We start from the raw sequence: 27,758 nt of genomic DNA on the forward strand, positions 1-27,758 counted from the left end.
TCTGGAAATCTTATAAAAACATTTTTGGAAGTAGTACGACAGGAAGAAGACTGATAACAGCAAAAGGACAAAGTCTAGAGTTTTACAACTGAAAGTAGAGTGTGGTATGAGGAAGATTTTATTGCAGCTGGGCTAGATTTCCATTTTTTTAGTTTCACAGATGCCACATCCTGGCTAAACCACAAGTACTCCTGTAGTCCTTTTCCTACCCCTCATGATGCATGCTTGCACAGTAGAGAATCTGTAGAAACTATGAGGATTACAACACAATCACTCATACAGAATCACTCCTCTCCTGATATCTGCTTACCTACTAAACTACATAGTTGTTTTTCACAGCAATAAAAGGTTGATCTAACCTGTTCCACCCCACTGCAAATTTTTATCTGTCACATTTTTTATCTCAGTATATTTCTGTGCTACCCATTAATCTTTGTCCCATTCTATCAAAATGGTTAGAAACCCCTTAGACACCTATGAAAATCCTAACTATTTTATTCCAACCTGTTTCAGCTATCATTCTTTTATTGTGACTGCCTCCAGTTCCAAACTACCACTGTCATCTCACTTCTGCTAGTTTACAAATTCAGCTAAATAAAGATATGAAAAGCCTTCATGATAAAAGAATCTTTCAAATCTATGTCATTTCTATTTGTATGAAAATACATTACACTTAGGTATGCAGATAAAGAAACTAGATCTATTTCAGGTCAAAAGGTAGAGACTTTGAAACTGAGATCAATAATGCTATATCTTAATATCAACCCTATTTCTGATTTTGTTTCTCTTAGAAAAGTTAAAATTGCATCAGAGTGAAAGAGAAGCTACTTACCTATAAACATGATACCTTTGCATATTCTCATTTGTGGGTACTATGGAATGATTCACATTTCTGGTGCTGATGACCTTTGAAGACTGCCTGGAAAAGCAGTGCCTGTTGGGACTACATGAGCATCCCCCGCTGACACTGAATGAACACTAATGTGATCCCAAATGGCTTCTCCTTTTTTTCATTTATGCCTAACCTCATATGACATGCAGATCTCCATGGGGGAGAGGGAAGTAGTACCAGGAAGCTCTCTGGAGTAGACACCACCTCCAAACTTTTATTTCTATTATCTTTGTGCTTGCAGGCATAAGGAAACAGAATATAGGTTTTCACAAATATCATATCCTGGTAAGACCTCTGTGTCCAAAAGGAGCTTTACACAGACACATGCTAGTATGAAGATGATATCAAGCATCTAACAAACTAGCAGCAGAACAAATATGTCAGGAGCTGCCACATACCCCTTCCCAGTAAGGTCACTACCTTACGGTGTTTCTGCAGCAGCAGGATAACCTCAGAAAGTGATTGGAGCCAAACATAAATGGCTAGGGTCAAAAGGCTTATACTTCCGCCAGTATAATGATTTTCAGACTGACAGTGGTATATCTGTCCCTCTGAAGGAATGGAAGAACATCTTAAGGACAGAAAAAACACAGTCCCTCATAGTGTCTCAAAGACGACCTCTCTGCCAGGGATCTGGTAAAATTTCACTAGGCCCAGCAGTGCTGGAGAACAGAATATTCAGGGAGGAATATAAACTCCAGGAAGCAAAAATAAAATACACTGATTGAAGTCTATCTCTTTTATTTTCTCTTTCTCATCTTTTGGAGTTCTCTGGTTTATGAAACATACAGAGAGAGTTAAAGGCTGTTTCAGTCCTGAAGTCTAGCTACCCAATGGCACAGAAATTAAGTAAAGGTTCATTGTAAATCTACTCAAGCAATCTGAACAATAGCATTGTTCTTTACTGATAAATGTGACATGAAGAAGGCTGGTAAAACTGACAAATCCAGTGTTCACAGAGCATAGTTCTTTGCAAGCAGAATGATTCAAGAGCTAAAAAGCAATCGAGATAGTTGAGAACTACAGAGATCATCTGTGAAAGGCTCTGTCAGCAGGACTCGGGCTCAGCTGTCCATGTGGCACTGCATTTCTCGGAAGCCCCTACAGCTCACTCAGCAGCACAAAAGGACTTCATTTCACAAGTGGGGATATGTGGAGACCACTTCAGAGAGGAACAATGGGCTGTTTTCCCCACAACCCCAAAAATAATTTATTTTAAAAGCACAAAAATTAATTGAAGTACAATCCTGTCTTTTATGGAAAATCATAATAAAGTGTCATGGCAAAACAGGTAACAGTCACAGAGGAAAATATTTTGCACAAAGGGGAAGATTCTGGCTGGCAGAACTATTTTGCTGTACTTTGGTTATGCAAAGCCACAGGCAAGATTTTTTTTTAATTCAACAGTGAATGCTGCAAACAGCTAGAAATAAGAAAATGTCAGAGACTCCATGAGAAACAAAAAGTACAAAAGAAACGATGAAGAAAAAGTCTAGTAAACGTTGTGTGAGAGGAACAGCCTAATGATGAGAACACAGATCAGAGGGTAGGCAGAAGCAGATTAAAAGGAAACCAACTATAACGAAAATGTGAAAATAAAAGGCAGCTAAATGAAATACCAATCACATGCTACCTTGCACACAGAGATGAAAGAGAAAACTTAGCAGGCAAAAAAAAAAAAAGGAAAAAAAAAGAAGCCTAAAAAAATATGAAAATGAGGTAAGACCAAAGGGTCGGTTGGTTACTGAAGAACTGAGAGCAACGATGAGCAGTGGATGGGGAAAAGGAGGGCAAACATTGGAAGATCAGCAAAGGAAGCAACGGCATGTTTTTTTCTCTATCTCACTTTTACATACTGTGCTGTACGTTTCACAGATTCTCCCAATAGCTGCAGCACCTCAGCCACAGCATCCATTAACCAACACTGTTCAAATACATTTGAATTTAAACATGTTTTCACATCACAAAGGTGAGGGAAAAGACTACACTGGCATCTAGGTTTATAGATGCAAACATGTTCCTTGCTTCTGATAACCAAAACACAACACCACTTACCAACACCCTTTAGTATATTAATATAGTCCCACAGAGCTATGTGTGGGGTCTTCAGAAAAGAGCCTATTGGACCTATTCTGAGTCACATAGTATGGACTAAATGCACATACAGGAGTCTATCATGGAAAACAAAAACTAAGTGAAGTAGTGTTGACTCAACCATAGTACAGAGATGTTTTGGTTTTTACTTGAAACCATTGTATTCAAAATCCTGCTGGGATGATCACAGCATACACAACATCAAGTAACCCACTTGTCACACATCTTTTCAAACAATAGATAAGGCAGTCACCAGATGTAAAAATTATTATGTGGTTGTTTATACCATATCCTGTTGACTGTTGGTTTTAACTACATTTACAAAACCAGCAAATACACATACCAGGCAGAAAAATAATGATTCTCCTAAAAAGCCATCATTTTATTGCAGTAATGGAAAGGCAGATGCAGAAATTTATTGTATATTTGAATATACTTCGAGGTAAAATGGTCCCGTGTTACTCACCTTGATCTCTTTCATGCCATGTCCGACTCCCCGCAGCTGGTGAATTTGGAGAAGGATAAAAGTCTCCTGTTGGACTTGGCTCCATATTTTCATCTATGGAGATAGTTTTGGGTCTTTTGCTGTTGAAGGAATGTGAGATTTGGCAGTGAATATGATATGCAGCTAGTAGTGGTATATAAACTGTTTGGATTTCAACAAAGATTTCAACAGAAAGTAATTCAGGCATACAAAGCACAAAAAAGTGGATATTAGAGCTTACATTAACTTACATAGACAATGTTATTTAATAATATGTAATGCAGGTATGTGCTTGCATTTTTCACATGATTTAATATTTCAGAGATGGCATGAATGGGTAACATATGAAAGTCTACCAGCATTTGGCTGAACAAACAAGAAACCAGTTCCTGTAACCCACCAAAGAAAGGTTGTGTCATGAGAGTGTTAAACACTACACAGAAACCATGAAAGCAAAACAAAGCACTGGAAAAGTATTACTAATAAAGTCAAGGTAAAACAGGAACTTTTCTGATTGTGTTAATAAGGAAAAAATGTAGTTTACTGTACTTCACCAGGTCAAAATCCTAAGCTTTTCAAAGAGGTCTAACCTAAAACAAAGACTTTTCACTTTGGACTAGTTTAATTAAAAACAACAAAAGGCCCATATTTCAAGTCACACTATATAAAATGAGGCAGCACTTCAATACAGTGGAGGAAAGTCAAGTTTCTTCATAACAATATATACTGAAGCTGTTATGCTGACTGCCAAAGAAAACCAGGATGAAGATTCTAATGGTGGTGGTATTATTATGATTATGACTATTATTGTTTAGACAACACTGTGAGAATTAATCTGTCAATTTCTAATATGTACTAGGTGAACTTTCAAGCTGAAAATACAATGGAATGAAATAGGGGAATATAAGCAAAATAACTCAGAAGCACCAGGTGCTGGTGGAAGAGCACCCCAGCCCCCTGACAGTCCTGTTAAATCCTGTCCCATTGTGCAGACACTTCCTGACTCACTGGGGTGCAGAAACGTGGGGCAATGAGAGGTCCTAGAGTGCTTGTGATTTCGTGGTACATCAGACAGTTTCAGAAAACCAAGGGGCCCCAGGGGTGTAACATTATCTGGGAGTCAGAAGGAGGGCACAGCAGGTTCTCCACCTCTGTGGGCCCACCAGCTGCTCCTGAGGGAGGGAACAGGGTCTTTCTCAGAGTTGGAAGAAGGGAGCATGTTGAAGCAAGGAAGAAGAGCCTGCTACAGATCAAACTGCCTGTAGCAGGCACATGGAGACCCTTGAGAAAAATCAGAGAGCCTGTGACTACTTCACATGCTCCTCCTTGTTCCCACTGTGCTGAGAAACGCCCCTCGTAAACGTGAGGCAGCAAACACACTTTCATGAGCTGGGGTGATGCTATGGATAAAGACACCTTGTCTTTATATGCCTGTCCTAACGTCTTTTCCACAGGAAACAGTGTCTGTCCCAACATATCATTCAAGACAGAGGTCCAAGACCTCCAACCATCCTGTGACATCAAGCCCTGCCAGCAGGTTCCCAGCTGCTAGACCTTCCTGCAACTCAGCAGTAGTTTCAGGATGCATAGCTGTTCTCCTGGCAGATGATTTAGTGAGCACTTCAAACCCTGACAAATGTTATTATCGTCTTTGATATCAACAGCAATGACAGGCAATAATGACACCACTTCAAATTACAAGATTTGTAACCCTTATATCTGTACGTAGATTATGGTAACATACGTAAGTAGCCTACCTCACAAAATCAGAGGAAATTCATAAAATAGTTGGCTGTTCACAGTATTTGTGAATTGCTTGTCCTGCACTATTAAACCTGGTTTCCCATTAGCACTTATTTCAAGCTTTTACCTGCTTGGTGGAGAGGACAAGGACCTCTGTAGATTTACACCCGAATTCATATCATGGTAATATGGCTGGCTCGGAAGCTCTCCAATTGGGAAGTTCACTCCAGTTCCCTGGGTTATAGGTGCTGAAAAACACATCATCATAACGAGTCAAAGATAATCTTCTAACTTTTTAGCCAGGTCTTCATTTTTAACACTGGGAGAAACATCAAGATGTTACTACATGTATCTAATTTTCTGCCTCTTGCAGAAACCAAGTTCAGAGAAGTTCTATCAATGTTTATATATCTAAAAAAGTTAATTATCTTCCCCAGTCCCTAGAAATCCCTTAGCAGTTATGCAGACATAATATATTTGTTGTATATAACAGATAACCTGGAATCATCAATATGAAAAAGGTAACACAAACCTTGGCAAAAGTCAAGCCTTCTGTAGAAGGACTATTATAATGAATGAGGCAGGGTTTGTAGGGACAACTAACGTTATTTATTAAAGAACTGAAATAACTGGAAAGAACAAACTTGGGGACACACAAACTCTTTTTCCCTTAATGTTATCTCTTTTGTATTAATAGTAGTGTTCTGTGCTGACAGCATGTTTTGCTGCCTCCTTTTTCTTTCACCCAGTGCCACAGATACTGCTTTGCATATGTACACCTACACACAAACACACACACTCAGCGTTATCTTCACCTCCTTACAGAGTCTGTGTACTGTACATCTTGGCATTTCAAGAATAAATTATATGTTACATATTGTGGTGTATTTACCTTTGTTCACTGTCTCTGCATTGTGCATTTTAACTACCTTTGGCACTTAAAAGAATAATTGCATGTTGTGTAATGTATCTGAAGGTTTGTATTTTTCCTGACAGTTAAAGTACAACTCTGTTGCGGCTTGAGGTTAAACAAATGCATGGTAAGAAATCCCACAGAAACCACATGCTTTAAAGCTTATTATTAGAAGTATATCGTGTATAACAGCTGCAGAAGGTATGATTTCATAACATAACTACAATATTGATTATTTTTTAATTTGAATGGCCTGGTACTTTAAAATGTATTTAACTACCTAACAACTAAAAGAAAGCTGTATTTCACACATCATCAGCCTCCTAAAACAGCAAAACCATATCTTCAGCAAGCAGAAAAAATAATATGTCTTAACACTGCAGGATGGCAATGCTCAGTATTTTGCTGAAGGACTTAACATAATTTTAATTGTTGAATATTAATTTCTGACCACAGCAAATGAAATGACACATGCATCTTAAGCCTCACTAAGTTAACCAAATTCCTCAGGCGTCCTGACCTGGCATGAATTAACTCCTGTGCAAAATTTGGACAGACAGTTTTGGAAACTTGTGCCTCACTGGTTTTGTCCTCACCTCATCAGAAAAGAGATTTTCCTGGACCATTCAGTTGTTACAATTTTGGTGTCATCACTGCGGACACTTCTAACTATAACTTCCAAGTATTTTTGTTCACTTCCTAATGAAGTCTTAAGATAAATACTTTAATAGTGTTGATATTAAAGGGAGAAAAGAAGCATTCATAAAGCAATGTCAAATGAAAATATGCACTGGTATTATACCATAATATTATAGCAAATTCTTAGATGTCAACAAAACACATCTTATTATTATTTATGTTCATTTTGGTTTTTCTTTGTGCAATTAAAGCTTCACCTGTCCTTTTATATTTATATTTTATGTCATTTTTTTTCTTTGCATGTTCATGTGCATAATATTTCTGATGCCAAAACAAGCCAATGTAATTAGAAATTCAATTATAGCCAGTGCTACAAGTAAAAGAAACACAAGCTTGTAATACATTAAGTTAGTCATCCTTTATATCTATGCTGTGATTTTTCTTTTAAGAGCTACAAATTCAAAAACAAACTAAAAGAATAATCAGATGGTTTGGCAAGATCCAAGGATGTGTAGGACAACCTTAAAAATCTGCAAGTCTAACAAATAGAAGGTTTTGTTACATATGGTAATTTTATTGACATATCAGTCCCTTAAGCTGTGCAGAGGGACACATAACACATTGATTCAATTTTTAAATACCGAAGAGACAAAAGAAGACTTCTGTTTGTTTTATTACAAACACATGCAAGATGAACTGTAATACTGTGGTCAAAGATATGAAAATTGTGCATGCTTATAGGCATTTCCTATGCATCTTACATCTTGGAGCGAAAAAAAAACTTCAAGAAAAAAACCTTCACTTCATAATAGCAGGCTTTGGAAATTATTAAATGCAAATGGTAACTTACTTCTGGACACCCTCACAAGTTCTGACACATTGAACACTCCGGATTTTACAAAACTGTCCTCAAGGTACACTGAAAAAGATCACAATACCATAATCAGTATAATGAGAAGATTAATAAATAACTGATAACATAATAAATAATAATAAATAGATAAATTTATACACCAGCTAACAACAGTATCAACAGAGTCCCAGAACTATAATACACAGACCAAAGTACACTGAAAGCGGATCACAGGATCTAATGAGAGCAGAAATTCAGGCAGAGGTGCAAAAAATCTTGAGGACTTGTGAGGAAGCAATATTTTAATATGTGTATGAAAACTAACAAGCAATACACTGATTTCCCAGTTAACCATCCAGAATATGTCTAAAAACTAGTTGGTTTTATTAGTATCTTCAATTTTTAAATCAAATTTTAGTATTGAACTAAGAACTGTATCAGCTGGACTAAGCAATTTCACCATAGAGCAGTCCTGTCCTCACACACATTTCTGCTAAATAGATTTTTACTTAACTCTTACCCTGCTGATAGTGACTTTACACTACCACCTCCATTACCAAACATCACCTCTGAGGTAGATTAGGGTTTTACTCTTATTTCCAGTAAAAGCAGGAACTGGGCGAAACAGCTGAGCTGTTCAGTGTGGTTTTTTATATACATGCTAAATTATATATCTAGAAACCTATGTTTAAGAAACCATATATTATTGTTTTGGCTTATATTTACTTATTCTAAGATAAATGTATATGATATACTTTCCCTGCCATGAAATTCAGGCAAACTTGGAGTACTGCGGTAAAACAACAGCTGATAATCAAGACTTATCTCAGTAGTGTAACTAGATAACCTTATAAAAAGGGAGATGAGAAACCCAGGTTTCTGTGGAAGTCTCATATCAACAAATCACTGCATAAGCTGACTTGACTGAATTTGAGATTACGTTACATCACAGCCTTTACAGGTAGGAATGCCAATCATTTACCAACAGAAACATTTGGGTCTATACTTGGTGCACATTGCTGCTCCAACAGTATTACTTTTTTATTTGCTTTCATGTGAGAAGGTGCACTAAGAATTTCTTCCTGTGGTTTCTCTAGTCTCTTTTCTGAATTAACACAGCTTTTTTCTTTTGGAAATCCACTGTCAATTTTCTGTTCCAAACGTTTGAATGAGTAAAACCACTCTAAATGTCTTTACTAACAAAACAAACAAACAAACAAATAAAAAATGCACCTACTGGAATATTTACTGATTCAGAAAACAATGGTTCAGTACTATTCTCTTTAGGTTTCTTTTGGCAATTACTGCTTTCATCTTCAAGTAATTTAAGAAAACACTGCCACTATAATCAGAAAAGTGACTCCAAAAGCAGTACACTTCACCCGAGAGATCTGTCCTTGGTACATCTGGAGAAATCCCTACTTACTTTTCAGGGTCAAACAAGAAGGGCAGTGGCAAAAAGAGCAGTTTTCACTGCTTACTAGCAGTCTTACTAGGCCCACAGAGCTGCCTCACCTAGCACCTCTGATATTATTTATCAGTGCCGGTATAAACAATGCACCTGACAACTCAAGCTGAAAGAATGTGAACGCATCCAACTGAGCACATTTCCTGACATCTCTGTTATGCTGTTACACCTGTAAGCAAATGTCAGTCTTCCCCAGCTGAAAAACCATCCCAGGAGCAAGTGCAGTGGGCGCGCAGAGCACCATAGGCCTGTGGGATCATCCTGAATGATGTTATGCCAAGGCATCTTCTCAACTTCTAGTCAACATCACTTCATACGATATCCCTGCATGTCTTTATTTCCACTAGTACCTCTGCAGGTCTCCATCTCTTTTTTCTTCACTTCCCTTCACATTCCTCTCCCTCTCATTTTCAACAGCTTCTCCGTATCCATTACTTTTTCCTCTCTTATTGTCCTTCATCTGGATGTTGCAGGCCTCTCTGCAACCTTATTCATCTCCAGTTTCTAAGAAATAAGAGCCTTTCTCTTTCATCTTCTGCATGCTCTTGCACCCCTTCTCCATGTTTTTTGTGCGGATGAAAACATGACATGGCTTCTCAAATATTTACTTCTTTATTTGACAGAACTTGGCATACCCATACCATAAAAAATTGCAAAGAGTTAATGGTTTTTTTTCCCTTCTTCCTCAGTTTTCATTTTTTAACCTAAGAATGGGCAAGCTGGATGAACGCTAATAATTCCTCTGACAATGGCAATCTTTCCCTTCTCTGCCTATTTCCTCCAGCAGGAATAGTCTGAAGTAGCACATGGAAGGGAGATTTCCAAAGAAAAATTTGGTTTCTTGATTTTAGTTGGCCTGCAAGTAAAGTGTGGCTTAAATCCAGCATACAAACATGCAGCCAGCTCTGGAGCTGGTAATGAGACAAGACTGAACTTTGCTGCTTATCCACATACCACTACTTTGAAGCACTACTTCTCTCATTCGAGTTAGGCTAACTTGAGAGGTGGTTTACCCTAGTGTAGATTAGTCAAGCTATCGTTACAGTGAGAACAAGCCCCAAGGCTCATATTAAAAAAAGACAATGCCCATGTAGGATTTTATATGTAAGAACACAGACGTATATATGTGTATGCACACACACACAGACACACTGACACACGTGTTTACTCTTCAGCCTTCTCTAATGAATTCTTAGTTTTTCTTACTGGCAATACTGAGAATACCCCTATAACATAAAGAGCAATATAGTGTGTTTCTCTCCTTGTGATAGTGAAATGGGAGCAGGCAAAAAATTCTGCCACTGAGTGGTACCACTATGTATCACCCCCTCACAGAAGGATGCATTGTTAACTGATGGATCACTGTCTTTCACCCAGGTTTCAGCCTGCCTTGGAGGATCCAAAAATAATGACACCCACAGATATATGCAAATGCTTTGCCTGGCATTACGAAAGAGAGGCAAACTGCAGCTATTGTCAATCTCAATCAACTTAAAAATCAGCTTGGTTTTTTTCTCTATGTAATGTGACAAAATATCATTAAAAAATTGACACAACAATAAACAGTCTAAGTCACTGGCACTGAGCAACTTTATCCTGAGCCTTATGTTCTAACAGGGAAGGTGGCTTCCAGTGATGCCTCAGAGTGCAGAAAAATAAACACAGTATGTTCAGTTCCAGCATCAGTGGACTTCAACAGTTTTAACTAGATAGGAAGACAATCCATGGTGGGTATGTTACAGAACTGTTCTTGGCTCCCAGCTGTGCAATAGGAAAACGTTCTGTGCCATTAAACTGCTGTAATTTGTTGCAGAAACATGCACTCTACATACAATAAAGGATAAACAGCAACAACATATGCAGCAGGACAACAGGATAGGACATTTTGACTTTATGGTGTGAGACACTGCCTTTTACCTTGGAAGCTGATCTCCCCACTGAATAAGAGTTAACATTCATATTCACGTTATTACACTGCATGCAAGAAAAAAATATGTGGTGGTACTCCGTACAGTATAGGTCTTACTGTTTTTTTGATTAAGCGTTCCCTAATGCACTGCTTGCATTAACATGTTAAAGAGCCTTAAATTAGCATTCTTGGTGTGTGTTTCTTGAACTGTTCAGTACAGAAACTAACGTACTTGATAAAAGTCTATTGTTGTATTCCTCACAGAGGATTTACTGTATCTTTTGATGGTCATGATAACACTCACTGTCTTCATTGTTCAAACCTAATATAAGCACTGAGTATTGTCATTTACTAAAACTCATCTTGCCTTAGAGATGACACTCCCTGAAATGCATTTCACTAATCGTCATTATTCTTAAAAATCAGAGTTCTACAAAAAGAACATTTCTGCCAAAACCACCATAGTGCAATTCTGTATAAGCAGTCAGTAACTTCAAAAACATAACATAACAGTGGATTTTTTTGCTGTATTTTCTTTCAGTTTTTGTACAGGGCGAGTATAAAATCTGTCTTCTCTCCTTATCTTTTTTACAGACAACTCATTTCTGAAAAATACATTTTCCAAACAATACTACAATGACCAGACCAGTGTCATCAAGGACGAAAGATAAACAGGTTAAGCTGAGCAGCAGTTCTGATCAAGCTCCCCTCATACAGTCAGTAACAGGAGAAACCTTCAGTAATGCCTCCAACTGCTGCAGAAGTTATACTGTCCTAGTCCTTATACATCTTCGACTCTGTTCCTGTGCTATGCCTTCAAGAGCTGAGTTACAAGTATAGCTTATAGCCATGCTAAGACTTAAAATGGAAAAAAAAAGTTGTTTAAACCTGCTGAAAAATATTTTCAGTTTGCACTAACATGTACCGTAAAGGGCTTGTTCTCACATTACTTAAAAGCTTACCAGTGACGTCTGGCTTTACAAATCTTTAACCAGCCTTTTTTATGTCTTCTGATTTAATTGTACTTTTATGAATAGAACGCCTGTTTACGTTCTGCTGCATATTGACTAGTGCCAAAACATAAAATTGCTTCCTGGTATCATTAAATATCTTGTTTTTTCACTGATACAGCCTTGATTTTGAGCAACTTATAAAACAGGAGTAAGGATCCAATCAGTGCAGGAAACAATTTGTATTACTGTACTTTTATTTCTGGATCTTTAAAAAGAGGAATTATACAGAAGTAGATCACTTACTAGCAGTGAGACAGGTTCAACATCAGGAGCTACTGTGAGAAGAAAGGCTGGAAGCTTCAGCCTGGTGTACAAAATACTAGCAGTGAGCTGTAGCTTGACTTTAAGTTATGCAATGTAATGCTCGGGATGCTGCTACAGGTTTGTTTGACTGATGAAATGGCTACAATTAAAGACTAAATCATTTCATTGTATAGCTTCTTTTGTTTGAGTCTTTGAAAACTGACTTTTTAAGGATCAGCTCTTGCTGCTCTCTGCAATATCTAACTTCTACAGGAAGCTCTTTAATTTCAACAGGAATCCTAGTGGCATACAGCTACTATTCACAGTCAGAACTGGTAGTGAAAAATTAGTCTCACACTGTTCATAGTAAGTTAACATACCGTCAGCAGACTTGCAGTTTGTTTTCTTATTGCATGCATTTTGAAGCCAGTATCTTAAAAAGAGTACCAGAAACAGGTTCCCACTGAACCAGAATTTCTTAAAGGCAGTTAAGGGTGAATAACATGAGCCAAGGAGTGACACAGAAGATTTCAGTGATGATGTCATTTGAACTAAGGTCTGTCCAGAGAATGAGGCTATTTTGGTTATCGCACAATTGTCTCCGGCCTTGTTGCACACCCACAGTCTGTTTTGGTTTTTTTCCTGAAAGTTGCAATGATGTTGTAACTGGGCCAGGAAGCAAACATGTTGCAAAAAGATCCCCTGACTCCATTGAACTTTCTAACACAATAAGGAACTAAGAAGCTGTCTGCGCCATTTTCAAAAACAAATGGGATTTTCAATACTCTCAAGTTCATAACCAGAACTGTAATATGCTTCAATGCTGCAGTAGTTTGAAGAAGTAAACACCTGGTTTAATGGACTCTGGAATCCATGTACTGGAATCCAAGAAGTGAGTTGCTGCGAAACCTAGCAAGAAACAGAAGGGGTAACTAACACAAATGCACACTGCCTTCCACTCCAGGGGGTCTCAGGTTACATACAGACTACAGCCAAGACTTACAAAGAGGTTAGGGGAGCTGCTTCTTAAGACCTATAGGACTACCAGGTACCAAAAAGGAATTTTCTGGTGCCAAACCAGGTTTCTGGAATTCTAACTGGTAAAATAAGAGTTTTTAGGAAATTCTTGCTCTGTGCCTGCTTTGAATTAAAAACCATTGCGCTCACCATTGAACACAACAGCATCAGAAGTAAACACGGTTATCACAGCATCGTTTATTTATATAGTAGATTCATATAGAAGGATAGCCGACGCAAACAAAAATTCAGAAGTAATCCTAAGCCAGTAGACAGTAGTAATTACCCACACCAAATTTCAAACCAGAATGCAAGGCCAAAAAGTCTTCGTCTTGGAAAAAGGGGCTGTACAATCTGTGCAGGTTTCTGATTGTCAAGATAGCACAGCTGCGCACTGCCCCCAGAATGCTCCACCTGGCTGAGGGCTGAGAGGGTGATGAAGAACGGTATCACCTCTGAATCACTGACATTACTAATTCATAGAGCATTTGGGAAAGGGAGAACTCCAGAGAAAATCAAGCCCTGACCAAACCCAACCCTGTTTTATTTGAAGATCACTATCTGAGATGGCACGGCTGCAGGCGTATGGGAAACAGCAAGTATTTCAGAATATCCACTCCCATGCTGAAAAAGCGCGGTGAATATATGTTTCTTTAAATACAATTCTGCCTGAATCCCCAAACTGCTACTATGGCATCATTGCTTCCACAGGAAAAGCTGCTTACAATGACAAGGCCAGGGAATATCTCTTCTGTTCCTATTAATTAGGGGGCTAATTCCCCATCCACAAGAGGGTAACTTGCAATACAGTAAAATAATGAAACCATCTGTGTTCTGAATCATTCAAAACTCAAAGACATTTGCTTATTGCATTCCAAAAGGGCAAAGGTTGAGACCACGTTACTCTTCAGATTTATTTCTGAAACTATACATTCTAAAACTTAAAACCAAAATACTTCTATCTAAAACAGTCATATATAGGCAAATTTATTACTCATTTCTTAGGGCTTGATCCAAAAAGAATGTTCTCCCTATGGCTGCTAGCCCATATGAAAGCGCAAAAAAGCCTTTGGGGCTCTACAGCTGCAAGAGAGATTTGCATATTGAGAGATAGGTGAGGCTGGTTGTAAGCTTTTTGGCAACACCTTATTTAATTAGAGAAAAAAAAATTAATAGATGGTGATTTCACTCAGGTCTTCTTTGGAAATGGTTCCCAGAATAAAATTACTGGTGAAAATAGAAGGGGAAAACCAATTGCAGAACAGTGAGGCTAGGGCTGGGGATTCACATACCTATGCCTCATTCAGATTAAGGATCTTATAACTAGATGAATTCCCTGACAACACAGGTTACTGTGGAGGAAAGAAGAGAAACAGTGGGGGGGAATGAAAGGCGGAGAGACAGTTTCTCAATCTCTCTGTCTAAAAGTGTGTCACTCCGTATAAATAATGTAATATTCATCAGCACACAGGCTCAAACCTGAGTCATCTGCATTCCTCATTCAGCCCTGACTGACGTTATAGAGTCTGTAAAATTTATATGAAAATATTCTTTGGACCAGCTAAAGTGGAGTAAATTCTATCAGGAAAAAAAACCTAGCAGGTTCAACTTGCTAGGAAACATACTTCTAATAACATCTGAACTCAACTGCTTGGATAAAAGCAAAAATCTGAACACACTTGTCTTCGCTCACCAATGATGTTCAAAACTGTCTATGTCAGGATGGTTAGGTTTCCTTCGCACCTTCTGAAAAGTTATCTTTTGTATTCCCCGATGATGGACAAGAATAGCTCTGAAATCTTGAAGGGACCTATACAAAAAGGAACTATTCTCCTCCCAGCTCCATCCAGAAGACAAAAGATGAAGGACATGAAGTACCAGTAGGAATTGGTATCCGCTGCCTCAGGTTCCCAGTTCTCTTGATTCCTCAAATTGTATTCAACTGTCTATCCTATCTTATTGTCATATCAAGATAACATTTTAGTCTGTCAGTATTGCTATTTCTTACTCTTATTTTAGCAGCTTAATAAAAAGGCTACGTTCAAAGATTTGGGCAACGTGGTAACAACTGGACACAGCAGTGTTAACACTGGCGTATAAATAAATCAAGCCTGCTAAGCAGCAACCTCACACCAACGGCAGGTAGCAAGTAACCTTATTAATGTCCAACAGCTGTGGCCAGCAGGCAGTAAGTAAGGGAAAGAAAAATAAAGCAGAACAAAACCCAGAAAATCCTCTGCTAGAAGAAGTGGCTAGTAAGGATTGCATCAGTGGAGACCAAATTGTTATGGCTGGTGTCAACATCATTAGCTTACTAGTAGTTCTAGATCTTTCTCTCTTTTTACTCACCCTCATAATTTTCTTATGCCTAACGGATGAACTTAGTGAAAGATCACTCCCTCTGTCTTCAGTACATATCCTCCCACACCTTTGCAGGTATTTCGAGACGCACATGTTAAGGAAGGCTCATTTTTTAGATTTTCTTAAGCTATATAAAAGACCTATGGGACTTGCAGGGAGCAAATAATACAGCATTACACTGAAACTGCCACACTAGCTCTCCTTCAGCAGCCTGCCTTCAGCAGTAGCCCTGAGCAGATGCCCAGCAGAATAGTAAGAAACAGGGCAGACCTACAGTATTTGGGTTGTTTTTTTTTTTTTTACTAAGAGTGTCCAAGGCTCCATGTATTTCCAGTTTTAAAACTTATTAATCCAGGTGTGCCTCCATCTGTTTAGTCACCCTCAGTGGATCCATGAACATGTCCATTCTCTCTTTGAAACCATGTAAACTTTTAATAGTTAGCACTGTGCTAGCATAACATAAACTTTTAGATTCCAGGAACTTAATGACTGATGTGGACAACAGCAGTGTTCAAACTCTTCTCCTTTCTCAGTTCAGTTCAGTTCAGTTCAGCTCATCTATCTGTCTGGAACCTACTTAACAATCCCTGCAGAGAAGTGACCTTTACAACCCAGCTCTCAGAAAAGCAAGTTTCATTCTTTAGAAATATACCAGACTAAAGTTATTGAAAAATAAAACTTAGAGGAGGATATCCCTGGATCTTGCTACAAAACCTACATACCACTTTCACCACAAGCTACACCATCTTAATACTGTATTATGCTATCAAAGTATTCAGTGTATTTTTAGGAACATATTGTAAAGATTTCCAGCAAGTGCTCTTAATGTTCTTTTGTTTGGCAAGGGACATTACCCTCCCTCCATGGTTAAGACAGCAAATTACCAGACACCCTAAAGAATGCAACAGTCTAGCCAAACCTAGAAAAACCCACTTTTAACACCAGCAGCCTCGCCAACTACCACTCAGTTTCAAACCTCTTCTTCCTTGGCAATGTCTTTGTGAAGGTAGTGGCATCCAAAAGCTAACAGCACCTATCCCTTGCCAACGCCCTGGCTCCTTGACATACAGGCATCAGACCAAAACATGATAGAAGAACAAACCCTCCTGGCACTGCCAGTCCACGTGCTCCTGGCCTGGGACTGAAAACAAACCTCAGAGTGGATATCCTCTGGGGCTCTGACAGAAGTGACTGCCTGGTTCTAATAATAAGACTCATGTGAAGTTTAATAAGAAAGAACAGGACAGCAGTCCTTTTCCCAGACAAGCTGAATGGAGTTTAACTCCCTCTCATTCTCCTGCACAGCCCCAGAAGTCCTGTATTCTGCAGTCCCACAAACCTCAATGCTTTCTCCCTGCTAGTTTAACCCCAAGACAGTATCACACAGGGAAGCTGAACAATGCTGTAAGTTCATGTATACTCAAACAGGCAGATGACATTCAATTATCCCTCTATCTCTGCTTAAATGAAGGGTTTCAAGGGAAGCAAGGCACAGCTTCCGTTTTCTGTCCCCACTTGGCAGCAGATAAAGGAATAGTACTGCCAGCAGTGACTCCAAAGCATGAGAAAGTGTTATACTCAAATCTCAAGCAGAAAGTTTCATGACAAAGCCAGCAACATATTTCTCTGCCCTCTATCTCCCTCTACCTTCTGGGACACTGGAGCTTGTCAAACATTGGGGTACCTGGTCTTGCCCCACAAGGCTGCCAAAAGAAAGCCTATATAGGTCATCTGCTGCCCTCCCCAGGGCTCTGTTGCTGGCAGCAAGATTACTGCTTGCTGGAGTAGCCTGGGGTTGAGACTGAGGGTTGGTGAGACTGGACTCATTCGAGGATGTGATCCTCACTAGTGAAATATGTACTTCTACCTTCCTTCTCCAAATGCTAAATGGTACTTTAAAAACAGAATTTTAAAACATGTTGAAGGTGAGTTTCCAGGCCCTGCCTTCAGCTTCCCAAACCCAGAGGCTACAAAGGATCCTTCAAAATGACGAGGGGTAATGCATTTGGCTTTTCTTGCACTCACAAACAGAGATATTCTAAAACAAAAATAAATGCTCTACAGCTAAATGTGCCAAGTTTTACAAAACTGTGATTATCTGTGAGGAAATTTTTCAGGCTCTTTTTAGGTGTAAATTTGCTGGTTTGGGTTTTTAAACCACTATCCTACATAATTTATGTCATGTATTTAATAGAGAAATAAAAGCCTACTCATAACATCCCACACAGTTTGGAGAGAAACAGCATCGAAATCTCCAGCCAAAAGTGATTTCAAGCCTGCATCATCCCTTGCAAAAAAAAAGGTCACATTAAAAAATCACTTCAAAAAGAGCTTACCACGTTATTTGACTTGTTCTGCCTTCATATCTCTCAAATATCTGCAATATTCCAGTATATGTTTCTGGGTTTTATATTACAGGAATATGGATTTCTGTATAATGATCTACAATGGTTTTCCCACTTTTGGATATTCACGTGCAACACACATGACATATTCCACCACATGTGGAATACTTTTATTGTATGCATAGTACAAAACTGTACAGCCACAACGCAGGCTGTTTTCCCTGACATTTGGACAGATCCAGAAAATATTCATGTATATGTAACAGCCCAGCATCACACAATTACTTCTTCGTTAGAGTGTGATTCATTTTGCATTTAGAAAAAGAGCAAACTGAGTTAGTTGCAGCTTATTTCAGATAGACACTTCTCCTGAGAGCTGAAATGAGAAGATACAGCATGACAGTGGTGGCAGGAGTCGCTCCTTGCTCATTAAGAAGTGATAGTATGTCTGTCACACTTGTCTTACCTCAATAAAATTCATAAAACAACAAAGATTTACAAGATTTACTAGCACAGCCCAATTGATTAGAAAGATTATTCCATGAAAATACAAAGAACATTTGGTCTAAACAGTGTGGAACAGCAAAGTCTGGCTTTGATTTTTGCTTGAATTTTTATTTTTAGAGAATCCTTGAAAGGACTGTTTACACTGTCATCTCTCTCAAAAAAATTCCAAATGTCACTAGCATGACCCATTAACGTGTTCAAAAACTGCTCTGAGCTGATATGAAAAATATAAAAAATGAACATATTTGCATTTTATAATGCACGTATAAAATAAAAGTAAAGAAGCTGATAGCTCAGGTCACAGACTTTAGAGGTAGGTCAATTGTGTTTTGTCTGAGATAAAAGAATAATTGTAGCATTTGACGGCTTTTATAAAAGTAAAGTTATTTGGGATCTTGCCTCCTTACTCCTCTGCCCATCCCCACCTATGAAATTCTAAAAACCATGAACTGAACGAAAAATTCCTTAGATTAAATGAATGTTGATGAAAGTACAATTGAGGCATTGCCAATTTAAAAGAACTAAAATAATCACAGCTTGTCCTGATTATATGTACTTAGCAGTGCAAAATAGGTTGCTGACCAATTATGCTCTCTTTAACTATTAACAGTAGTATCTTTGTTCTCAAACAATGTTAGATGCACATGGTCTGGAACTTATATTTACCTGGTGGATTCTTGGCAGGATCATTGTGGCTTGGACTTCCTGGTTGTCCAGAATCTATAAAGAAATGAAAGAAATGTTTTACTAATTTGTTTTCAAAGTATCTCACAACCTTTTAATACCCTCCTTCAATATTAAACTAATACTTAACTTTGTTCTTTAAAGGTCATTTCCCTGACTTTCTACATGAAGGCATTATTGAGCAAACACACTATATGTAACCCGTTTTATGCAGAAGCAGAAACATTGTGAAAGATGCAATGATCCTAATAAGAGGAACTCATAGGTCACTGCATAAGGACAAGAGAGTCATTCAGGTAAATACTCAAGTTGTAAACACATCTACAAGGGTACCTTTTCATTCCCTTTCCCTCCATCCCCCAAATATAATATTGCATAATCAGCAAAGCAGAGGTAGTTTCTTCTCAGCCAATGACCAGAAAGATGTACTGGATCAGGCAACTAATGGTGCTTGCAGTGATGAGTCCTGTTTCTCTACCCTTTCCTTAAAGCACGAAGGTCTACGCTGCTTCCACAGACTCAGGACTGCACTGAAGATATGACTGTTCGTTTTAATACAATATAGGCTTTGTGTTCCTAGTCTGTGAGAATTGCTATTGTGAAATGAAGAAGATGTAACGTAAAAACCAACAAAACCCAAACCCTGTAGACTTCAAAGAGTGTTCTTTTCATGATACATGTACCTAATGAATCAAGAGGAGAATGCAATTTGATGTTAACACACCAAATAATAAATTATATCTTTATTCATAAAAGCAGTTGCTTTTAAAACTATCTTTTTTCTGTATTCCCACACCAATAACATAACAAAGCCCTGCTCCACTGCAAAAAATTGTTATTAACAAAGTACGACATGACAGACACTCTTGTATGCAAAGAGAACAAGAAATTAAATGAAGCACTTGTTCTGTATATAGGCATCTAAAATGGCACAATTTTACAGTCTGAATAAAAAATATCAATTTTTTTAAATGTAGCAGTGCTTGTTAGTAGCATAGGACCACCAAAAGATTGCATCATAGCACTACAGAAATTGTTACTGCAAAATGGACCCCAGAGGGAAGTCAGAGTTGTAGAATGCATTGGTGCTTACAGTGTCCAAATTAAAGAAGAAAAGATAGAAAAGGAGAAAAGTACATATCAACAAATACTTGTCCTTCAATCCCCATCACTTCTTCTTAAAGCCAATGTAACCCTCAACCTAGAATGAAAGATTCCCTCCACCTGCTACAAGAAGTTCACTGAAATCTGTTACCATCTGTTAAGTAGCTTAGCAAACATGGCTTGACACACACGTGTCTCAAGCAGTTTAAGTTAACGTGAGCTTTGAAAGGTTTCTACAGAACAGTTTCTAACAATTCTACAGAAGATATTATCTGAGATGGAAATCCATTTCACAGTTCAAGTTTTACTGAATTCATCTGAATGACGGTTGTCACAGAAGGCAAGCATCTGGGAATCTAGCAGAGTACTGGAAGACCAAGGCACATGTGAAGCTCAGTTCCGATGGTATTAAAAACACAGCTCAATTTTCCAATACTGAATGAAAACACTCTTGCACACAATAAAACACGCATTGGATAGAGAATTTCACATGGTATTTCCTCTGTCTTCCTCAGCCCTGGGTAGGAAGAACGAAGGGCAGGCCTCTCAGTCAGATTCTGCACATCCCATGGTTTGGGCACTTGGGTACTCTTAGGAGTACCAATGTACAGCACAGTATGTAGCCATTCAGTATGCCTGTTTCTTTTCATGATAAGATACAGCACATTCCTTTAAAAAATCAAATCACATTAATTTGAAAACTCAATCAGCTACAAGAAATGCTAAAAATATGATGCTTCTCTGCATATGGACCTTTATATGGAGAAACGTACTTCTTCCTGTGTTGCAATGGGAAGGTTCACCCTGCAGGGGGTGAACTTTAATATTCTTCTAATAGGTATTCTCTACTTCTGTAAGCCATACATATTATTATTTAAATTAAGATTATCAGAGAGGATTAATTTTACACAGCAATGGTCCGAGTGTAAAAATACTGCAGATGTGTGGCTAAATGAAGTGTCAATTTGGTAGCAGATGCACCCAATAAAGCTTGGACAGTGTAGTTTGGGGAACACAGAGATTTGAAACTGGATTAATGAGGCCTACCAGAAAATAGCCTTTGAAGTTCTCTCCTGGTAAAATTCACTAAGAAGATGCACGAAGTGAAGAGTATTTTTTAGCTCTTGCACAGTAATTTGCCTTTACTCCTACTTTCTCATTGTCAACATGGCCACTTTCTGGATCCAGGTTTTAAAGACTGATGGTAGTTTAAACAATTCTTTTTCATTTTATAATCAGATAAACTCAGCAAAGAATTTTCCAGTTATAGGGATAAGCAGTTGGCTAGTTATTATAATTTGCCAGTCAGATTTAGCTTTGTTTTATGTTAACTACTTATCAATCACGATTTTTACAGATTGACTCTCACACAGTGTTTTGAGCAGTAGATGCTACTAACATATTCACCAGAGGGGTCTCAATGATCTTGAGAAAGAAAAGAATTATTGTAAGCCGAATACGAGAAGCAACTTATCTAACCCTTCACTTAAAGCAGTTGAGAAAGCAAAGAATTGTATTTTGTATGAGAGTATCAACCTATGTGATTGTGCACGTAAAGCACACAGAAGCATCTCATTCTCAGGATGAAAGACACAGACCTGAGATAGCCTGTGACGATCCAATTCTCTTACCAGTGTCAGTAATTATAAAGTACTCTCCTGATTTGATTGGATGCAAATAGCCGTGCAAAGTACAAGAGAACCATGATCATTATAGGAATAAATTGTATGAATAACTTAATTTATAAGCAGAACATTGAATGAAAAGAGACATTGGAGCAATGCTCTTCTAAAAGAGGGAATAAGAGGCATTTTTGGAAAGCCACAGAAACTAAGGAAGCAAAAGACATGTTAAGACACTTTAAACCCTTCTTTGTCCTCATCTGCACAAGATCATTAATTAACAACATGAGCCCTGGGTTTAAAAACTGCAGGCTTCTCTTCCAGTGTGATGGAGAAAGACATAAACCAGACTCGTAGTCTGTCTAGCTGGCTTTCCATTCAATTTTCCCACCAAACAATTCTGTGCACATTTAAAAAAAAAATACTTCCTAAGATAGAATTTGTAAGCAAAGCTATACAACTAGTAGCAAATAAAACTCCATCATGTAAATGTGATGAAACTGAAATTTTCAACATCACCATTTAGGTAGCCCCCAACTGTAAGTTCCCTTAGTTTATTCTTTTTCTTTGGGTTTTTTGTTTGTCTGTTTGTTTTAAAAACCTCCTTCTCAAATTTTACTGTCAATGTGCTTTTCTTGAAAAAAATTCTTCCACACAGATCTCAGAAGTACTTATCCTTATTTGCTACAGAGCAAAAGTTCACCTACACATACCGTTTCCACAGAATGGCTTTCATAGGCACCTCACAACTACGGTGAGCATATCTTCTGCTCTGCTCTTCTTGGTGCTGACTGCTCCAACAGTCAGCTGCTGATGCCTTGATGAGTTGTTGCCCCATGGATGAACAGTTTATACAAGAATGGTTCAATCCAACCTTTACTCTTATCTGGTAGATACTCATGTAACCCTGATACACTCTATCTATAATTCATGATGACTCAGCATGCCTACCACCAGGACATTCAAACTCTTTATCTCAAATTACTCTTTCTTTTAGAAGACAGTATGAAAGGACGAGTCAAGAAGCTAGTATATTTTATACTGAATTGTTTCCCATGTTTTCATTTCTAGGGGTCAATCACAATGAGTATCTGTGAGCGTGGGCAACTCTCACTGTGGCCAGGGCTAAGTAAAACTGACTGTTGGGGCCTACTGCTGGCGAGAAAAAAAACATCCATTTCCCCTGCTGTACACTAGGAGAAAGGTGCTGTCATGGTACATCACTCTTGGCTTCATAAGGGAGAGGGAAAAAAAAAAAGCTGATGGTTTGCCACCCAGTGAGGGACAAGATGCTCTCTCACTTTGCACCACCTTGTCTTCAACAAGCAGCAGCAGGAAGGACACACACCCCAGCAAAGCCGAGAAAGTCACACTGCTGTTCACCAGCTTCCTGAGGGATTTTTAGTATTGTTCACCTCAGTAGTCTAAACTTTCATTTTTCAGCTACTAAGAGAGGTTACTGTCTTTAAAAAGTAAGTTATGCTATACCTCCCTTACACCTCATACTGTACAAGGAATTTTGCTTTTAAGGCTCTCTGCATTACCATAACATTGAAAGCCTTGAAGACAAATAAAAAGGAAAGTACAAAAATACTTCTTGAGCCATGTCTTAGAAATAAGCAGATTCTCCACAGGTGTCATACTAATCAAATAAACTTCCTCAGTGGTTTCAATGAACACATTTCACTTTTCATTTGCCACAGGCTAGGAGATAGCCTTTGCACTCAGTCTCAGCTGACAGACACTAATTTAATCATTCACCAGCTTGTAAATACACCCTTGTTCTTTAATAGTCCATTATTTGGGCATGGGGGAGGATAAAGGACCAGAGAGATGTGGCACCATGTAAGTATCAGTTTGATGCCGTTCAAGCCTTCACATACCTATACGGCATCTGACTTGACAACTGACAGAGTCACTACCACGAACAAGAATCACAACTACCTCCCAGGCTGTCATCCTTCAGGATTACGTTGCCACCTAACATCACGAACTTGAGGCAAATAGTTGTACTCCTGAAAATCACAGGATCACAGGACACCCCAGTCTGGGGGGGGACCTGGCAAAGTCTCCAGTCCCAGCCCCTGCCCACGGAAGGCTCAGCTGTGGGATCAAACTTGGCTGCTCAGGGCTTTACAAATTCAGGGCATGAAAACCCTCAAGGATGGAGACAGCCCAGCCTCCTTGGGCTCCAGCTCCACTGCTAGGCTGTCCCATGGGGAAAAGACTTTCCAAATCAACTCTTCATCTTTCAAAGACTTTCATCTTTCATCATCATGGTAGGAAAGCATTCATGGCAACAAAAAAGCAAGATAACTCCCTCTCCTCCAAAGAAAATAACATGATCATCAAAAATCCATAAAGCAAATAAATAATTTCATCTGTGTACTTTAAATCATTACCATTAATTATTATTTTCCTATTTTTACTACACACTAACCTACTACCTACATTACTTTACCTTGATAAATCAACTGATTGGATTGATACACTTCCCAAACACTTCCAACGATTTCATTTTGCAAAAGCAACGTCTTTCATTGTATACCATTTCTATATCTGATTATGCTGAATTATTGTGCAATTTTATGAGCATTAGTCACACCAATTCTAGTGATACAACAGTTTGTTTATGGTATAAAGAAGCTGAAAGTGTTTTATTGTATTAAGTATCTGCTGAAATGATGCTATAAACATGGAAATGGAATTGGTGTGTCACCCTTGTTTTCATAAGTTTGTTAAGTTGAAGGGGGATTTATTTTTCACATTTTCATAGACCACTACATTTAATGGAAATATTTCCCCTGAAAATTTTGGCTAACTGATTTCATATGATAAAATGCTCACCCCCACCACTTTCTTTGCTAGAGAACAAGTCCTGTGAGGAGTGGCTGAGGGAACTGGGGTTGTTTCGCCTGGAGAAAAGGAAGCTGAGGGGAGACCTTATCGCTCTCTACAGCTACCTGAAAGGAGGTTGTAGTGAGGCGGGTGTCAGTCTCTTCTCCCAAGTAACAAGCCATAGGACAAGATGAAATGGCCTCAAGTTGCACCAGGGGAGGTTTAGATTAGATATTAGGAAAAATGTCTTCACGGAAAGGGTTATCAAGCATTGGAACAGGCTGCCCAGGGAAGTGGTTGAGTCATCATCCCTGGAGGTATTTAAAGGATGTGTAGACACGGTGCTTAGGGACATGGTTTAGTGGTGGACTTGGCAGCGTTAGGTTTACAGTTGGACTTGATGATCTTAAAGGTCTTTTCTAACCTAAATGATTCTATGATTCTATATCCCTGAAGATATATGGTATTAACCACAATTCACACAAGGAGGAAGCAGCACCTCAAAAAACAAGTAGGGCTTCACCATGAGAAAGACATGTTTGCAGGATGAAGCCTCACATCTTTTCCCAACAGCGTAACAGCAACAGCATGTTAGCAATATGCGTTCACGACACCCAGACTGAAACCCTCCACAACACAGAAGCAGAGACTTCTTTTAAAAATGTCATTCTGCTACCCTTATTCTGCAAGGAGCCCCTCTGTGTTCACCAAGACCGCTATCTAGTACAGCGCTATTGCACTGGACAAGTATACAAGGCGCTAGCCCTACAAGTTTTTAATGTGCTTGGTATTCATACAGCTGGTGGTAAATGAGCAGCGTAGAGAACTGAAGTTAGACATTTAGGTACAAGTTATGGGGCAGTGGCATCGGCTCCCAGACACCACTGCACTGGCAAACCCCGCTGGCCCTTCAGGGAAGGATTGTTTGTTGCTCACCTTGCAGAGGCTCTGTGGCATCCTCCAGTTTAATGAAGACATATCATTAGCTTTGATCCATTTGCAGACCTGGTTTCCACAAATCTAAGTGAACCAAAGAAATCTATGTGCAAAGGCTCTTAAGCTGACACAGAAATAGCTGTCCTGGTTGCTATTGATATGAGGTGTATTCACATCTCAAGAAAGCCTCCATTCCTCAGTGCAAACTCCATTTCAGCAAGTAATCCCCACTGGTTTTTGCTCCCTTCGTTAATTTGCACCCAGAAGGCATGGGAGGCACCTCCTGGGAGACCAGAGCAGGGGCAGGAGCTACTCTGAAGGCTGGAGGTGTTGATCCTGCAAGGGCAGGCTTCATCAGCACCCACACGCCGCACCAGGAGCCATGAGGCACCGTACCAGTGACCTACGGCCTTTCGTGAAAGGGTGCTGCCACCTAACCTTCACCTACCTGAAAAAGGCAGCGAGGAACAGAGCTGACTGTCGGCCCCAGGAAGCTAAGGTACCTATCCGTGCTGCCTGTTGGCTCAGGCAAGCACCCAGGTTTTAGCCCAAGCAGGCCTGCCATTTCACAAAAGCCTCCAGGGCTCAGGCATGGAGGGGCTTCCGCTGGGAGACAGCCGGCCCGGCAGGCAGAAGCTGGGCTCCGTTTTCATTTCAGTTTGAACCTGTTTGCTTTGGAGTGGGGACATGGCAAGAGCTGCTCAGTCATCAGCCGTCCCCTTTCACCGCACGCCCCCGTGCCCTCTCGCAACAGACAAGCTCGCCTGCAGCTGGCACCACGGGGAGAAACCCCGCGCCTTTCGGCCGAGAGCCCATCCATTCCCCTGGGACACGCTTCCCGGCCCCCGCAGCGGGGTCCGCAGCTGGGGCGGCGTCACCACGCTCGGGCTGGTCAGGGCAACCCCACCACCCCGGTGCTCGCCACGCCGGCTGACAGCGAGGCAGCACGTGATGGTTCGGGGCGTCAGGGCCACGCAGGTCATGGCGGGCTCCCCGCTTCACCTCCCCTTTTATCAGCAGCTCAGATCTGCTGCTGCCAAGTCACCCAACCGACCATTGTTGAGACTGTTAACTTTTCTTCAGAGTGTTTTAATTAGGTAAATAAAAAATGGTAATTAAATCAACATTACGTAATGTGTTTCTGATTTGTAATCTCATTTAAATTAATTAACTGACTCAGCCCTTGTTTCGTTTTTAAACTGCCCTAGTTAAGAAGTGGAGCTCTGGGAGTAAATCCAGTTTTCATATAGTTGAAAGGAATTCAAGGACCTAGAAGCACTTACCAGAACCAAAACAGCAATAAGCATAGTCAGCTTTTCAGCTTTATGTCCCATGCACAGATTTATCTTTTTAATTTAAATTCCCTTATTTGTTTATGTTAAATAAATCACAACACTTATTTATTCAAAATATTTCTTGTACAATTTATAAAGACCATATGTTGCTCATTTTGAAAACGGAACAATCTCCCCAGCTGTGTTATAAGTTGTGCATGGAATATATACATATTATATATCTATATAGATATGTATGCACACACACGCACACACACACTCATATTTTTAAGTTAAGAAAAGGGTTATATTTTTTCATAGCCTGAAACAAGTGTTTCCCATATTTCATAATACTAGCTGAGCTCTTTTTTGACATGTACGTTAAGAAGAGATTTACATAGGTATCTTGCCACATGTGGATGAATGTGAAAGAATGAAGTTTCTTTCCAAAACTTGCTGGATTCAGTAGGAAAGGATGAGATATGAATGCTTAATTTTATCCATCTGGAAGATACTGTGGATACTAGCTATAGTCAGAAACATTCAGAAGTTTTTCTTGGAAACCAAGAAACCTTTTACATTACGGTATGTATCATAAAGGGCTTTTATTACAGATTCTTCAGAGAATGAAAAGCGAAAGGTAGAACACAGTGAAAGACTTATTTGGGTGTTTAGAGAAGAAAGAAATTATATGATAGACTATATTAATGAATAAGTGAATTGCATGTAAAGAATAGGAATTTGCTTGCATATACCTTCAGCCAATTAATAAACCGGCCACTTCCTTATGTTGTGAAAGACAAAGGTTGACCCTCAACT

The 27,758-nt window shown here is 39.1% G+C and overlaps 1 protein-coding gene across 6 annotated transcripts in view; it reads right to left on the reverse strand.

The window, feature by feature from the left end:
* The window catches only part of NFIB (nuclear factor I B), a 182,517-nt gene that overhangs the window by 57,587 nt on the left and 97,172 nt on the right, over positions 1 to 27,758 (reverse strand). For all 6 annotated transcript variants that reach the window (XM_075527067.1, XM_075527066.1, XM_075527072.1 and 3 more), the window contains exons 3-6: positions 19,148 to 19,201; positions 7,616 to 7,684; positions 5,341 to 5,461; positions 3,453 to 3,571 (exon numbers count right to left, since the gene is read on the reverse strand). In XM_075527067.1, coding sequence (XP_075383182.1) covers positions 3,453 to 3,571; positions 5,341 to 5,461; positions 7,616 to 7,684; positions 19,148 to 19,201 — 363 coding nt within the window. The remainder of the gene's footprint in view (positions 1 to 3,452; positions 3,572 to 5,340; positions 5,462 to 7,615; positions 7,685 to 19,147; positions 19,202 to 27,758) is intronic.

Source organism: Mycteria americana, chromosome Z (assembly GCF_035582795.1).
Source record: "Mycteria americana isolate JAX WOST 10 ecotype Jacksonville Zoo and Gardens chromosome Z, USCA_MyAme_1.0, whole genome shotgun sequence".
Lineage (NCBI taxonomy): Eukaryota > Metazoa > Chordata > Aves > Ciconiiformes > Ciconiidae > Mycteria > Mycteria americana.